Genomic DNA, 17,853 nt, shown 5'->3' with positions numbered 1-17,853 from the left:
CACACACACACACACACACACACACACACATTACTGTCACAAAGTGTATCCAGATTTCTAATTCACCTAGTTTAAAGTCTGAAAATGGTCCCCAAACATGTCATAACACAGAGAGCCCCCCTCCCAACCCCCCACTGCTCACACAAACATGCACACACACCACACAGAATTGCCCATATCAGGTTATTTAAGGTTTAATAAAGAAAAATCACCCTGTTGGCTTTCAAAAACCAAAGGCGTCATCTTGGGGGTTTAATTGAAACTTATTACGCCGGCTTGGCTTCCTCAGCGGGGATGTGGCGGTGTAACGCTCAGCCGCGCCGTCGAACCATAATGTGATTTATTTAGCCAGATTATGGCGCGTAACGGGGACAGGTGTGGTGTGACAAAACAAATATGGTGACTGATGGACGGTGGCTGTTACAAACAAGCACACATACACACTAAAGCACGGACATGCACACACAAACCCGATCCCTAACAAGCATCACAAAGGTAATTATGTTTAATCTGTCCATTGCCCTGTCCTCCTGCAGTGTTTGGCTGAGCAGACACCACAGTGTGGAAATGGAAACTGTGCTGACGGTACGGAGGCAGAGCACTATTATTATACCACAGACAGTACCAAACAACACACCTTGACAAATTTCAACAGTGTGGACTGGTTTGGGGAATGAACTATTTGTCTTGTCAGACACATGAGATTTAACTTGAAACTTTTATGCAAAGAAAGTCATCTGAGATCCAAATCCTTTTCTGCACCTTGCTTTGGGAAGCAATGGCTATACTGTTGCAGATGGTGGTTAATGCCTTGCTTTAGGGCACTTCATCTGTATTCACTGATAAAGGGAAGAGCAATACTCATTGACTTTCTCAGCCAAAAGGTAACCAGATGGTCCAGGGTTTGCATAATGCAACCTTTAGTCTACTGCGTTGCCAAACATATGGAGTATCATTTTCCACAGAAATACAATTAAAAGGACAATTTGCGAGAATTAAAGCAGAAAATTGAAATGAAAAGTAAAAAATGTAAAAAATCTAAATGAAATTGATCAAATCCAATGCTTAAGTGTAAGATATTTAGTTGAAAAAGACAATAGGAAATGACAAAGCAAAATCAAGGTAATAAAAATGGAAAATAATGAAAATTGAAAACCTTAAAACAAAAGCAGGGAATAACAAAATAATTTGATTATTTCAGACTTTGACTCCCAGTGTTAGTATCAAAAGAGTTGACTAACCTCCCTAAAAAAAAAAGGTATGCCATCAGAATAATCTAAAATAAGCAATCAAAAATTCACATGGATATTTCATCTTTTCAAATCAAATAGCTCAAAGTACCAAATGATTGTTTTAAATGAGCAAAAACTTTCATCTTGCCAGTAAGCTACCAAATATTAGTACAACAGACGGCCAGAAAAAACACATTTTGGAAGCTCTTGCATGTTCAGAGAAAAAAACATAATACCTTTTGGCAGACTAATACACAAAGACAGACCAACAGGCAATATCAGTTATGAGATTGAAAACTAATACCTTAAAAAATGATCTATAAAAACAACATAATAACTGTAGCGAACTGAATTAAGAAACCAAGAGTGAGGCAGAGCCAGCAGTCTGTCCGGGGATAAAGCTGCTTACTATTTAGAAGCTGACTCACGTTGGAACCTCAGGCGCCAGTAGTAGCCCCAGCACTTTGGTTCCACAAGCACAATAGCTGGTAAACACTGACCAAAGCGAGTAGCCATCAAGCTCTAGGGTATGATATGGACAACAGATGTCAGGGTGTGGAATTGAGGCTTCAGATGGTTTTGGAAGAATGAAGCTATGATACCACAAAATCCCAATATCAGCTAGCCACCAAGCCCTAGGACATAAATACTGGCAGAGCCACAGACAGGCAGGCAACAGAGAAAAAGAGAGCACAGTGCTGTTGAAAGGGATTTCCAGCTTCGTGTTGGGGGTGAGGGGGGAGGGGGGGTGTTTAAAAAGGGAGCAATGAAGACTATAGGAACATATATTATCACACCATGAACACCAGGATGTGGCAAAGATGTCTTAGGGCACGATATGCATATCCTACACACAGTATACTTTGTATTACAACATAGGTAGCACATTTCATTTAACTGGTAATGTTTTCCAAGTGATAGAGTTACCATGTCCCGAATAATACTATTTTATATTAGAATTGTAACCTGTAGTTGACAGTAAATACCCAGAATAGCAATACCACACTGAATAGGTTACCCAACTAATCAAGCATTCCTAGTGACCTTCTGTCACTCCTCAACCATACTTGAGAGAAGACAGATTGTGATGGTCATATTTTGTGCAAATTGCCTCCACATGCATCCAGCAGTTGGATTATGATGGAACTCTCAAAACCTTTGAGATGGAGGAAGCATTGACATGTAAATGAAAGTGCTGGGTGAAACATGGCTAACCAACTGTAAGGCCTGCCAACCAAATGCAGATGCCTTACATACTTCATGGAACTACAAGACTTAAGTAAGCAATCACACTGCCTCTAATAAGCCACATCATGATCTCTAGCTATGTATCTGAAACATGATCGCTGTGGTACAGACCACTACATCTCCTAGCTATTGGTTGTGTAATATTATATTATTTCTGTGATATCTGAGAATGGATTTACATTGGAACATCAGAAACATTTGGAAGTTAAAAGTATGGCACCACATGACAACATAACCAGTGCTCACTTAGTCTGTGGGCCTGCAGGCAGACACCATAGTGTGGAAATGGGACATCAAGCAGCTTTGGACTTGTGTTACAGTGATTTGACACAACACTACCACAATAAAGCACATAACCACCACTCTCTGGGGAATGTAGAGTACAGACACCCTGAAAGCTGGAAATTGACCTCAGGCCATTTTTGGAGGATAGTGATCTGATACGACACAACCACATTCAAGCACTAGCTAACAAGACTTAGGATGTTACTGCAAAATGATAACAGACATAATTGTTCCTCATGGGCAGCCCAACTGATCTACAGTAGGACTCAACTAACAAAGGACCACAATTGCTTCTGGATATATAGTAGTATAACACAATCTCTGCCATCTACTTGACACAAACCACCGGAAGCGGGGCTAGGGCTGGGTGATGTCAAAAAAAATTACGATACCAGTACCAATGCCAATACCAGTACCCTTAAAGTGATAACGATTCCAAATACCTTTATTCCCCTACTCGTTTCGATAACCATTGCGTGAATGGAAGCATCTTGGCACGCTGAACTGCCAACTCCGTCATATACACTGCGCTCGACTTCACCACATCAAAGATTATAGGAGCTAATGCTAATGGAGTTGGTGCTAATGCGGTACTGGGCCAATCACACTTGCATTAAATAAAAGACCACTTGCGTTGATAAGCTACAAGTTACACCATACAAATATTAACTTCTTTTGTTGATCTGGGTATGAAAAGGATAAAATGCTGGTATCGTTTGATTGGAGAAATTTTGATACACTTGATACTGGATTATTTTGGGGCATTCCTTAAAAGGTATTAAGTACCGACACCTGGCCTTACGAAGAGCTGATCAGCTAATAGCCTGATATGGAAATCTTGTTAGTCCATCTCATGTTGCCTTCCTTCTTAGCAGTTTTGTTTAAGGAGAGGATTTGATTTTGCTCTAACCAATCACAATGACTTACTGTGTATCAGTCTTCTCAGACGTCATTTCAGTCAACATTAAGGCTACATTAGCTAGCACAGTTGAAACCACAGTCAAAATTGAGAAAGCATGTTGTCTATGCAAAGATGGATGAAGAAAAACAAAAAGAAGTTACCTTCACAGTGTCCACTATTTTCCAATGTTGCGACACATCAGAGCCAGAGAAGATCTTTGAATATGTATATTAATGTAGTCTTTTGGAAGCCACTGCTTTGGTGTTGGTAAATCCAATGAATCTTTTTTTTTTAAATATATATTTTCCTCCTGTTTAGCCACTTCTTCTGAATAGAGTAGAGCCACATTAAATCATTAACATTAAAACAGTGGTTTCCTAGTAGTCTATCATCTAGCCTGTACATACGTTGTGTGTGTGTGATGTGTGTGTTTGTGTGTTTGTGTGTGTGCGTGTGTTTGTGTGCGCGCTGTAACGTGGTAATCTTGTTGTGGTCGGGCGGTAACCAATAGCACATGAGCTATGGAAGGCCAGCAGCTGTTAAAAACTAAGAAAGTTGTTTATGTGGTCAGTAAATAGGGGAAATGGGGAGTACGGGAAATCAGATTTGCAATGGGTCTTTCTTGGGACACTGCCTCATTATTGAGCAAATAATAAATAAGCATAGTTTTGTTCAAATATTTGAAAATCCTGGCAACACTGAATCGGGAAATCAAACATACGTTTGTAAATGAGTCCAAAAGAGGACATGCAGGTTCATTTTTAACTTGGTTTTCAACTCTTGACCGACAGATTCAGCACTGAGAGCCTTCCCCTTCTCAAACACTCAAACAGCCTCGCAAAACCAACAACAGAGGAGATCCCGCACCTTAAACAGCTGTGTTCATACTACAGTGGGGATGTAAATTCAGAACAAGCTCATACAGAGTAAAAACTCTTGATACCCAGACTCTAGAGAGAAGAAACACCATCTAGTAAGATTATAGCTATTTACCAGGTCATGGTTGAGAATAATCTTTTGAAGCTTATCCTGAGATCAGCAAGCTCTACCCCCAGTCCCATCGTGCTGCAATGAAAGATGCTTCTTTTCACTTCACTTCATCAACAAGAGACTGTCGACCACAATGTTGCAAGAAAAGATGGCTGATCTGATGGGCATTGCAGTCGAGACAGAGAAGACCCAGGAAATAAATTTGGAGACAGTTAGGGATTCCTTTTTGGAGTCTTGCAGACAGATGTTAAGGTCGGCATGAAAATCCTACACCTGGATATTATTTCTCTCTCTCTCTGTCTCTCTCTCGGTATATCAGTGTTTGTGTGGTTAAAAGTTATATGTATATTGCACACACACACACACACACACACACACACACACCCACACACACACACACACACACCACACACACACACACAACAACAGATATATATGCACAAATACACACACACACAAACACACACACACACACACACACACACACACACACATATATATTTATTTATATATATATATATATATATATATATAGATATATATATATATATAGTATACATATATCTATTATTCACAGTATATGAGGCTGAGCAGTTGGGAAAACAGTACTGCTGCTCAGTCTGAGCTTTTATTGGCATTGGAGCAGACACAGCTCTGTGATGTGAGCCTCGTCTCATCTGTACTCATGCTGCCTCCTATGCACTGCATTGAAAAATACAGCTATTACCATGCTGGCGTGCTCTTTTTATCTGTGGCTTTATTATCTAAATTCTCTTAATTAATTTGCATTGTGGATACAGTCTTTCTTGTGAATATACATATGCCCCTTAAAAGTTTTGGGTGAAATAGGTAAGATTTAGTTTCTTTTCAAGAAAAGTGGCCGCTGCGTAGAAGCGATTGAATAATTGAGTGTCTGTTTTTCAGTAATTGTAACAGACGTGAAATCTCAAAATAAATATACAATATTGTTTATAGTATTAACATAAAGGGGCTACAAAAACTGCTTTAGTGAAGTTTTAAATAAATATTTCAAAATGCAGATTATTATTTTTTTTTTCCAGAGGAAGGACCCAAATGCCCCCCGCTCTAATATTGCCCCCAAGAATTTTGGCTTGCATGATGCCCCTCATTGGTACTCATAGCGGCTGTTCTACTTGATAAATAAAATCCTCCTGGAAAGTAATAGAAACTAAACCGTGAACAATGAATCCATAAATCAAGAGACTATAGACATCTGCTATTGAGTATTTCGCTTTTTGCTTTCCTAACTCATTAGACATTTATTATTGCCAGTCTCACTGTACTTGTACTATAACCGTGATATAAAAACACATCACTCTTACTCTGCCATGCAGAACACACCTCTTTGTTCATAAATGTATACACTTTTTGTTATTTTCAAATTGCAAATGCATATTTAATGCACACATTTACAAACACGTATTTGCATGCGTGGTCCATTTGTGACTGTACAAAAACACTGTCCAAAGCATGCTCGCATGCACACACCCACCCACACACACGCACTCTTACTAACAAGAACAGGACAAGTTGTGTAGGAAACAAAAAGCAGAAGAATTGCAGAAAGCTGCCTGGTTTCTCTACTATCACACAACTATGTATGTCAATTTTTCATCCTCTCTTTTATCCAGACCAACTTATAGTAGTAAAAGCTTTTACATAACATTGGGTCAGTGGCATTGCAGCTCTGTAAGGTCATGATTAAGAAACTCAGAATCCCAATACCATGCTCCAACAGTGTGGTCTGAATCAATGGTGTGACCTTATTTTACCTCATACGTACAAAAAAAAAAAGTCCACTTTCTTATGATATTTAGTTAATGTGTAATAGACGATTGAAAGACTGTAAATTAAAAGATTAAAACAAATGAGAGTTGATAAAATCACTGACATCAAGACAATGATCTGATTCATTATATGTTCATTTAAGCTGGAATCAAGCGTTAATATGTTGTCCAGTCTACATTTTTGTACCTGCTTTGGAATAAATTAGTTCTCATTGTATTTTGTTGGACAATACCATTTTTTTCTGATTGCGATTTTAAACAGCCGAGAACTGAGAAAGGCTGTTCTTCTTACTTCTCCGACTAACACCCACTGAAAGTCAAGACCGGAAGAAAGGCATGTCAAAAACAAAAAATCTAAATCAAACAAAAACAAAAAAACAGATATGAACAAATCCAAGCTCTATTGTAGCAATGCTGGATTCGACCCTTAAGAGCCTTTCAAACACATCAATGCACAGAGATACAAAAATAAATATACCTCGAACACAGCTCAAAAAAGAATCAACAAACGTCTATGTGCCTTTGACTCTAGAGCACCAGTTTGATGTAACAGTGAGTAATATTTCCATTTCTGTGCCAAGGGCAGGTACAAGGTCCCAACAAGTGTGTGTTTTATTAGCAACCCATTAAAATGGAGCAGCTTTCATTCTCGGTTCAGGACACGTAGGGCTTTCGTGACCACAGGGGCTTCAACAAAGAGAGCTGATGCAACAGCCTATCAAGGTTTACCAGCCTTGGATCTCTGCTGGTGACTTTACACTCTTCACAAGTTGACGAGATTAGGATGCAGCGCTCAAAGAAGCCGCGGTACTTTTCTTTGCAGGTTATTTTAGAACTGGAACATTGGAGGGAGTCTTGATTAGAAGAGTTTCTTTTGATTGTTGCCGACTGTGGATGTTTCCTTGCTTTCATTCCGACCAGTGGCGATACTGTCTAGAATTGGGTTGCCTTTACTTTGGGGCCTTCCAAACATAAATATTTGCATGGAACCAAATACAAACCTAATTTTGTATTTGAAACTTCAAATAGCTACTTATATTTCAGAATATCTCATGCATTACATTTAGCAGAAGTCATTGAAATTCAAAACAAATACCAAGCCATTGAAAATTAATTAAATAGCAGAGCAGGACGCTAAATGTGTTTTTTACCCCAACCCAGTGTTGTAACCGAGACCAAGTAATCACAGAGACCAGAGTGTATCAAGACCAAGTCAAGACCCAGACCAGACCAGTGCCATAGTCAGAGCTTTTCCTGTCTGCCAAATTCACTTTCTTTGGAGTCTGTGTTAGGGGATGGAGAGAGGGGGTTATAAGTAACAAATTTCAAATTAGAAACGAGTGAAGTTATTGGTTGCTTTTGATGCAGGACGTTTTACATCCAATTACAGTAATGATGCTACCACATTAAATTAGACAATGCACAGGCAATTTAGTGATATCCCTGCAGTTGTGGTCTGAGCCGGTCTTGAAATAAATCATCTTTTATTATTTAGCGGAGACCAAGATGAGACCGAGTGAAAATGCGGTTGATTCCGAGACGAGACCTTCAAAAAGACCAATCACGAGTACTACAACACTGCCTCAACCCCAGAATGAACAGTGAGAAAAATACATTTGCTTCTTTTTTTTTTTTTTTTGCAATCATATTCATTCAAAAAAGGAGAACAGAAAAAATGGACATTCCTTTCATAATTTTCATGAGCACTGGCTCATGAAAATGCCAACTGCATCAGTGATCTCCTCTACAAAGTTAAACTTTCAAGTGATGTGGAACATACTTGTTCTGGCAGCCATTCCTCAGTAGAAAAAGTCCAAAAAGTCCCTAACAGTCCATTGCATCCTCTCAAACATACACTCTCGCAGCCTGTTCACCACACACACACAACACACACACAACACCCACACACACAACACACACACACACACACACACACACACACACACACACACACCCACACACACACACCACACAACACCACACACACACACACACTTACCCTTTAGTGATCTTGGGGTGGGTGCAGCGACTGTTTCCAGAGGTAGCATGCATCCATCCTCCGCCTTCAGCCAGCTGCAGAGGAAGGTGGGAATTTCCTCCAACGGTACACTCCTGTCTGAGGGCGCACTTCCTGTCCTGGACACACCAACCACATTCAAACCTGGGGTCGGCCTTCAGACACATGCCGCAGCTGTCTCGCAGCGCTCTGCACTTGTACAGGTGGGCTAGCCGGGAGACAGAGAGAGTGGGACAGAGACAGATTTGATGTGAATGAAGTCCTAGTCCAACAGCACGTTTTCATAGCGCATATTATCTAACTTCCAAGCTTAGAGGTTTACAGTTAATGTTGGTCATTGCAAGAAGAAACACAAACATTCACTTGCCATTAATGGTGTTAGACAATTAGCATACTAGCTAACCATCTTACTTAAACACTGTGTAAGATCATTTGAATTTACATCAGCCGGGCTGGCTAACTAACTAGTAAAACTTAGCATGATTAGTTTTTCTAGTTAGCAGCAAGAACCCAATATGAGTATATTATAGAGAAAGTCAAACTCCTTTTCTACTTATAGTTTCTTTTATCATTATTTCATGTTGTAGCTTTTCAGAAAAAGTTATGAAAGAATCCCTCTGTCAGAAAATACCTGAAAACCGAAAGCTAGCGGAGCAGAGGCTAACTCAAGTGCAGAAGGATGGAAGCTAGCTCCCTTGTTTCTTACCTTGCACTCTTTGTGGTTTAACTGAACTTATATGCTGCTGTAATGGCACATGCTCGATTCAACTGGAGCTGTGTCCCATTTCTTGGCTTGCCCTGCTCCACTAGTTTTATCTCCACCATGTATGTTTGTATAGCCTGTGTGGTTTTAATTAGTATGTCTGAAAAGCGGAGACACAATATTGGGGTATTCTGCCCAAACTCAAAAGTGAATGGATTACTCTAGGCCTGCTTGTAGAATTTAGCTATTTGCTAACACCCCAAAACACAATTTCCCTTCTTTGAAATGATGGGGAGCTAAAAGGAGCTTGTAAGCTTCAGAGGTGCAGGCAGGTTGGTAGTTTTTATTTATGTATTTATTTTTATCTTTAGACAGAGCCAGGCAAAGCTGCTTCTACCCGTTCCCAGTCTTTATGCTAAGCTAACTGGCTGTAGCATCCTATTTAGCATACAGCTATAACATGGATCTCCTCATTAAATTCTCATGAAGGAAGAGCATTGCATAGTTCCCAAAATGTTGACCAGTTCCAGTATAGTTGTACATACTAATTAATCTATCGGCCCAGAAAATCTGTATCATGTTTAAACTTTTAGTTTCTTCCACTTTCTACTGTACATCCGGCTGGAATAGGCTACATGTTTATTGATTTGGTATAATTGAAATGCATGAACTAAGGTTGCTTTATTGTGTACACTTACCCAAACTGCTTGAGAAATATTAATTTGATGAACAGAAAGTTCTGTAAGTGGTTAATTTGAAAGAAAGCAAGGGTGGCTAGAAAAAAGTCAAAAAAGTAATCAGGAGTTTGTGTCTCTGAGCGAGAGCGAGAGAGAGAGAGAGGGAGTGAGAGAGAGGAAAAACAGCATAAATGAATGTTAAATACTTAAACCTGCAGTAGGTGATCATTACCACTATGAGGCTGCGACAACAAGAAATTAACTGTTTCCATGGATAAATATGAGGAGAAAAAAAATGAATAAACAACCTAGAGGGTTATTACAGAAATTAATTCAATAGGTAATGTCTTCTATCCCCAATAGGGAATTGAAAATTTGTTGTGTAAAAAAACATTCCCTCAAATCTACAGAGTGGAAAAAGTCATTAATAGTAAAATAAATAAATAAATATATAGATAAATAAATAATTAAAACCTCAAACACCTGAGAAGACAGACGAGAAGGAGATGAAAGGCAGCAGGGAGGAGGATACATTTTAACTGTGCTTGTTAACAAAACGGCAACACAAATTGTTATGAATTTAAAGATGGTGAGGCCCCGCGGGGCCGAGAGAATCAGAGAAACAGATAGAGCCAGAGAAAGTGGGAGGGATTGTGTGAAAAAAAGAGACCCTCAACACCAGAGAATCTGTGCGAGTAGAGAAACATGCAAAAACAAATAGAGGAAAGAAAGTCACATGGAAACGAGAGAGGGAAAAGTACAGATAAATCATCAGTTTTGTGTTGGTACTATTTCTCATCTGTTAATCTCTATCATAATTATGTTATTTGACAGTACAGTGCCAAAACCTGCAGGCAGGTTTGTTTGCTGTCACACCAGTTAAACAGATCTGAAAGAAACCGAAGTGGATGATGGGAAAGAAGCAACAGATCATGGAAGAATCTCCTTCTCCTCCCTCTTCTCAGCAGACAGACAGCGGCCGGACTTCAAAGCGAGCTTCTTACGTACCCATCTGCCCGCCTCGGCCCCTCCGCTTGGGCCTAATCTGATTAGCCACGGCTCGGCTTAAAAGTAGCGCGGCGCTAATTAATCTGAACCAAATGAATGATTTAATTAACATTAACATCTCCACTTTACACCGGGGCAAAGCAGGGCCAGCGCCAAGCCGCTCTTCCTTGGACGGATAATGCAGCTCAAATTCAGAAAAGAAAAAGACAGGGATGGAGCAGAGAGGGATTAATAGAGGATGGAGAGAAAAAGGAGGAGAAGGTCTTTATGAGATTTGTCTGAGTGAGCACGGCGTTTATAATGCATGTTTTGAAGGAGCTTTAGCACCAACAATCGCACTGAACTTCAAATCATAATAAGGTATTCTATGAGGCTTTAGCACATTAACTATAATATACCTATGGGGCGTTGTTGTTGATTCAGACTAATTACTCATCCATAACCCTGCCAGCTGTGTCTGTTTACAGTAAGTCTTTCTTTGGCTTGTTGTGAGGAACACACCACTGGCTTTGGGTGCTTCCTGCACACTTTCTCTGTCCCCTCGTAAGTCAAGCAGCAGGCACTGCTGACTCGTAGTCAGAACAACAGGAACATACTTGTCAAGTTCACACACACCACCTTAAAGTAGTGGTGTGGATACTGCAATATTTGGTATCCAATACCAAGTAAACACAGGGCCGGTATCGCCGTCGATAAGGTATGATGCCAATACTTTTTAAAAATGAAGGTGGGTGCATTATCAAATTGCTAAATCTGAATGAATTTTTATGACCTTAAGTGTTTTGTGATATTACCTTTGGATTATTATTTACTTAAAACTCAAAATTGTCATATGCCTGAGTACATCGCTTGTGTTTCCACTGTATCTTACAGCCTTTTTTTTACAAATTATACAGCTTGCCGTCGTTTCATTTTTGGCCTGAAAATGTAGCCACATGGTGCTCCTCTTCCTCCCTATCATTCTTCTGCTACGTCTCTGTGCTGCTTGTGTGTGTGTGTGTGTGTGTGTGGTGATAGCCGTTGCCGGGCCTGGCTGCTTGCTTGGCGCCGCTGAGTCAAGTGACGGCACAATATCAAATCACAAGAGGCGGGAGGAGGAGCAAAGTCTGCCTGGCAGGCGTGGCACTCTGATTACACTGGTATTGAAAAATATCAATGGATCGATATGCCCACCACTACCTTTGAGATCATTGGATTGGATTCATGCTCCCAAACCATCCATTGCTCTCACATGCAAAGCACTTGCTGTGGCACACATCCCTGGGGTCCGTTTCAAGAGTTGGATAACTCTACATTTAAAAACAGGATAAATCCAAGTTATGAGTTTTGTTCAAAGATCTGAAAATCCTGCTTTTTGGTACAAGTGTCTGCCATAATGCATCCTTAGTTTATGTTCAACACCACTGATTTTGAGGATGGGAAAAAACAACAACAACAACTCTCTCTTTATAGTTTAAAGACTGCTCCGAAATCCCCTAAATTCCTCCCAGCTCACGGTCTTTAACTCAACTGTGAACTCTGTTTATTTTCAAAATATCAACAGTGAGCTGGGCGGAAATTTGTGGATTTGGAGAAACATGAACGTGTTCTTTCCTAATTCCAGCCCAAACACTTTGAACTAAATGTTGTGAAATATCAGATACAAACGAGAACCCTGCTGTTCTGCCCCATGCTGCCGTCCCCAAGTCTGCCCTATTGGATTATTCACCAAATATTATTCTCGCTTTACCAGACCTTCCTCCACAGCTCCTCGGAAGAGGCTCCAGCGAATCCGCACAGCATTCCCGGATTAGAAAAAGATACAATCACAATCATCTTGGGCGGTGCTAAGCGCAGGATGGTAGTGATTGCCAAATGAAGCTTTGTGAGACAGTGTCTTTATTTCTGAGCCCACTAGATGGCTCTCTTGTTTTAAGAGAAAGGTCTAAGGCATTGCATTTCAGTGTATTCTCAACCCTTGTTGAACAGAGCGCCATCTAGTGAGCTCAGAAAATAAAGACACTGGTTCACAAAGCTTCATTTGGCCATCACTAAAGGATGGAGCAACAGCACCTCTGCAAGATAGCCTCGCAAAGGAACTTTTAATAAATGACAAAAATTACAAAGGTTGCATCTGCTTGATTGCATAGACATGTGATTATTCATTTTGTAGCGGCAGATCCAATATTTCTTAGCACATGCTAAACTTCAGGATGTTTAATCCCGAGACAGCCGGATCTTTCAGCACAGACAGACTGGAAATATGAAATGGAACACAATTTAAACACAATAACACAGGCGGCAGAATTAGGTCGTGACCGAAACGCAACTAATTTCCAAGCAATCTGCAAAAAGAACTGCATGTCTGACATTTTTCAAAATGAGTTCAGATAGAACACAAAGGATGTGAGATAAAAAGGTGAACGTGTGTCACCTAAAGACTGAAACGAATGGTGAAAAGAACACCAAAAACAAGAGAATACTTTAGGGAGGGTTACTTAATCTGACTCTACACATGCAAATGTAGAGCAAAACTGTATAACACACTTGAGAGCAAGACTTAGATTATCTTGTGTAATGGGACGTCTAAAATCATTAGCCTCCACCACCCAGTATATTACACTTGATAAAGAATTTAGAACTGGTAATTGTTTTCCACTTCATGCACAAATAGCGATTAGAAATAATAAATGCCATCCCTCTATGTCGCTTTTGGTTTCTCTTTATCAATCCTTTTTTTCTCTCATCTACCCCCCCCGCCATTACATGGTGCATTTATCAACCTGTCATCCACCCATCGTTCTTCCCCTCCATCCGTTCTTCTGCCTATTGGTTTTGCCATTTGTTTATGTTCCTCTCTAACATCCATCCCTATTAATTTCTTTCTTGGATGTTTGTTTGTTATCATCACCACCCATCAATCACTCCCTGTGCCTCTCTTTCATCCCCAAGACAAGAATAGTGTTTTTTACCACAAACGGATGGTACACTTTCACCTTTCTCCCTGACGGCTGTCATAAAATGAAATTACAGATTTCCCATGAAGGGGAGAAAAGCTGCACACGACGTCGTTGCTTCACAGAAAATCATTACGGACAGATAAACAAACGAAACCGATTCAATTTTTCGCTTTTTTTTTTGCAAAGCAACAATGCTTCACCGAAATGAGAGTGGAGAATAGAGACGGTAAAAACAAAAAAAAAAAAGACCAAAAAAAAAAAAAGTTTCTACCTTGAATGTTGGACGGGTTGTCAATGACAAAGTTTCCATTCCACACAACGGACAGGTCGACTGGTAGGTCACTGATGTCACTTCCCTCGTAGTCGTACTGAGAAACAAAAAAGGAGAGGAGTGTGTGAGAAATTGCTGATTTATAATGGATTCAATGCAAATTTGGGAATTGTACGAGACATCATTTCATTTGCATAGTCATTCGCCCCGGCTTGTTCGTTGCAGACAGTGATACAGGCCGAGCACGCACGCACGCATAAATCCATATTCACCAAAACAGACATATTTGATAAATACACATAGAGAAATAACAGATGGGTTTCAGCTGAATGGGCATGGAAGAATGGAGACAGGAATGGGAAGGGAGGAGAGGAGATGAGGTAGGATGGAGGGAGATAAGAGAAGAAGTGAGGGAGGAGGAGGAGAAGTGGTCAGAGAGGGGAAAGCAGACTGAAATCAGACAGTGGAAGACGTGTGGGAGGACCTTATTCATTTACGCATGAGCTAAGTGCTGGGATGAGGGTAAGGGGAAGATAAGATGCGGAGCAGTGTAAAGTGAAATTGACATTTCCAATTTGCTCCCTGACACACTGGATTTGATAGACGGGAAATGGGGCCTGCGACACGCGCGCACGCACGCACACACACACACACACACACACACACACACACACACACACACACACACACACACACACACACACACACACACACACACACACACACACAAACACACACACACACAGACTTTTGTTACACTCAAAACTTTACTACCATGTCTCAAATAGCATAACATATAAGAGTGATAAGATACTCATACTTGATTATGTTGCTCTGTGGGTAGATGAAGTCAAAATCCTAAGTTGGGTTGTTATTGTTTTCCCACACATACATTTACAACCCTATGTTTAAAAAAATATATACATTCATGCTAAGGCTGTTTCTTTATTGGCAAGGTAAATCTGAAGACTTTATATTGCAAAATCATTGGGGAAAGGTTGGAATGGGCAGAGGGAAAATAAAAAAATGTGAGTAAATGTGAAAGCACAGGAATGCTCTCGGGTGAGGGTTGATATGGCGATGTATTATAACATTGTTCGTTAGGGACTTCCAAAACTCAGATGCCTGTTTAAAAGATATATCTGTAAGACCATTATCTGATCTGCCACTTTTTTGGTGAAGATTTGGTTACCTCGAGGTAGCAACAGCTACTTAATTAAGGTTAGAGAACGAGAGTGGTTATGATTAAAAGTAACCAACGCAGAGTTTCAAACTCTTTGTAAGTCCAACCATCCACTAAAAAAAATCTATGGTTGAAGAGATTTTTTATTTTTATAAAAGGTCATGCTGCGTGCACCATTACTTCACAGATATGACTGCCATTATTTGCATGGCCACAACGGGACTAGCAAATAGTTTATCCAGCGTTCTTTTTCCTTTTTTTTTGCTGCCTCCAGGTTTATTACAAACTAATTTGCCTTCCGGCTGTGGCAACACGCCGAGAATAAAAAACAACAACACACCTTCTACATTCAGTGTGTGTGTTGCGTGAGGTCACGGCAGTTTCCTGCTCTGACAACCAGCCCTGGCTCGCCTCGTGAGGCTGTACTAATCTGCAATGGAAAAAGGAGGACGGGGCACCGCGGTCGAGTCGAGGCGAGCAGGTACCATTAATGAAAAAACGCCATTGTTTAGGCTACCAAAACACTTGGTTAAGGTAAGAGAACTATTATGGTTTTGGTGAAATATTAACTGAGTCCACATGGCCTGTCTCAGGCTTTAAATCTACACTGGCTTTCTCTACCACGATCACGATCATTCATTTACAAAGTGCTTTGAGTTGTCTGAATGAACCATAAAATGTAAATTGTACTTTAGTTGTTAGTCGTTAGCAGCACAAAGGGAAAACTAATAAAATACATTGGCAATAAATCTTTTGCAGACACTCTGTATGAACATTTTGCATTTGGAAATCTGTTTAATATTAACATTTCCTTGCTATGTTGATGAAAAAAAAAATAATCTCGCTGGAATAGCATTGCCTTAAAAAACATATTTACTACTGCAAATTAGTTGTATATTAATATAAGTTCCAGGAGGGTTGTTTATCAGCAGACTATAGAGACAATATCTTTTTACAAATAATAATTCAAAACAACAGTGATTCATAGATACTTTGACATCATGTTATTTAACACATGTCATCCAAGCCCATCCTGAAGTGCAGAGTGCCCACAGGACTTTGTCACCGGAAGCTTTCTGGTTGAAGCACTAAGCTTTATCGCTACTTTTGCAAGGCTGTAACACATATTTGCATGCATGGAATCTGTAAAGCTGGTGGTAATAGACTAAAAAGGGTGGGCCTACTTAAAAAATAATGAGCTGCATGGGTGCCCTGTGTACAAGCAAAGTAAGTAAGTGACACACATGTTTATCAAAGCAAAACATTGCGTTATTTCACATCAGTAATGGTTTCAGCTCAGCCTAAAGCCTCGAGGAGAAGGCAATGAAATGAAGGGATGAATAGGAGAAAAAGAAGAGCGTAAATAGAGGGAAAAAAGGAGACATTGTAAGCCGCCACAGAAGAAGGAATGTGGGAAGTCTGGATCTCTATTGAGACAGCTAAGAAACACAGACCATTGAAACCACAGGACTCTGGGAGGTCAGCAGCTCCGGAGCAAAAAGATTCAACCAAAACACTCTTTTGCCACAAAGGAAAAGCTGATTGGTCTTACTCCCGTCCCACTTCTTCAGTGTGACCCTGATCCATCACACATGGGGTAGGCTGTTGAATCTGTTAGCATCACTATTCCATCCCACTGTTTAAAGGCCTGTGTATGGCAGCTTTCAGCACCAGTGAAACCACAGGACACCCCCCCCCCCCCCCCACACACAACACACACACACACACACACACCCACACACCCTTCTCTGTGGCGTGGCCCCCATTAAACTTTAAGGGTTTCGACTTGTCTGCCGTCACCAAAAAACACTGGGCGAGCTTGTTCTCTTGTCAGTCCCTGCCCACCCTGCTGCCCGCCACATCATGCTTTATTCATACTGTCACATGGCTTAGAATGCCGACACAAACCGCACTGTGCCACCCAGTCACACTGAGCATCAACCCACTAGCTCACTGCCTTGGGACACTGGAGTAAATGATAAGGCCGATTATATACTGAAAATAAAGAAAAGATAAGGAAAAAGACTCAGGACAGGAGAAAGCAGCAGATGGAGAAAGAAGTAGCAGAAGAGGGATTACAGGAAGGAAGACAAGTTCAGCTAAAACTGCTTTAGAATTAAACTACTGCTTAAATGTCGGGACACCTTGGACTTGCAAAGTGTAAGTGCAACGTGCGTGTCTTTGCTAGTTTACGACCGACGCAGGTGTCACTTTCCAGTCCAGCGCCCAGGTTGTTTAAATAGCAAATGCACCTGCGCCCATCATTGCGCCCATGGGGTGCTGGTCTTACAGGGAGGTGTGTGAATGTTGAATGGTGTGTTGAATGGTGAATTCTTGGCTTATTACTATCTTGAGGTAGTGAGAAGTGATTGCGCCATTGACCAACAAAAACCTGCTCTAAAGTAAATAGTGCATAATTTCATTGTTATTTTAACAGCGAATTAGTAAAATACACCTAGGCTAATACAGAGTGCATGTACACTATGCTTGTTACCCACACACACAGGGAAGCACAGCAGCACACAAACATGCAAACGACTAAAAAGAAAATATTATATACAAAATATTATATATATATATATATATATATA

At 40.4% G+C, this 17,853-nt stretch overlaps 1 protein-coding gene across 3 annotated transcripts in view; it reads right to left on the bottom strand.

The window, feature by feature from the left end:
- plxna1a (plexin A1a) overlaps positions 1–17,853 on the bottom strand; it is a 280,313-nt gene that overhangs the window by 64,971 nt on the left and 197,489 nt on the right. For all 3 annotated transcript variants that reach the window (XM_032520348.1, XM_032520349.1, XM_032520350.1), the window contains exons 11-12: positions 14,080–14,176; positions 8,468–8,689 (exon numbers count right to left, since the gene is read on the bottom strand). In XM_032520348.1, the coding sequence (XP_032376239.1) occupies positions 8,468–8,689; positions 14,080–14,176 (319 nt within the window). The remainder of the gene's footprint in view (positions 1–8,467; positions 8,690–14,079; positions 14,177–17,853) is intronic.

The sequence above is a fragment of the Etheostoma spectabile genome, chromosome 7 (genome assembly GCF_008692095.1).
Source record: "Etheostoma spectabile isolate EspeVRDwgs_2016 chromosome 7, UIUC_Espe_1.0, whole genome shotgun sequence".
NCBI lineage: Eukaryota > Metazoa > Chordata > Actinopteri > Perciformes > Percidae > Etheostoma > Etheostoma spectabile.
This window is presented reverse-complemented; position numbering and strand designations above follow the sequence as displayed.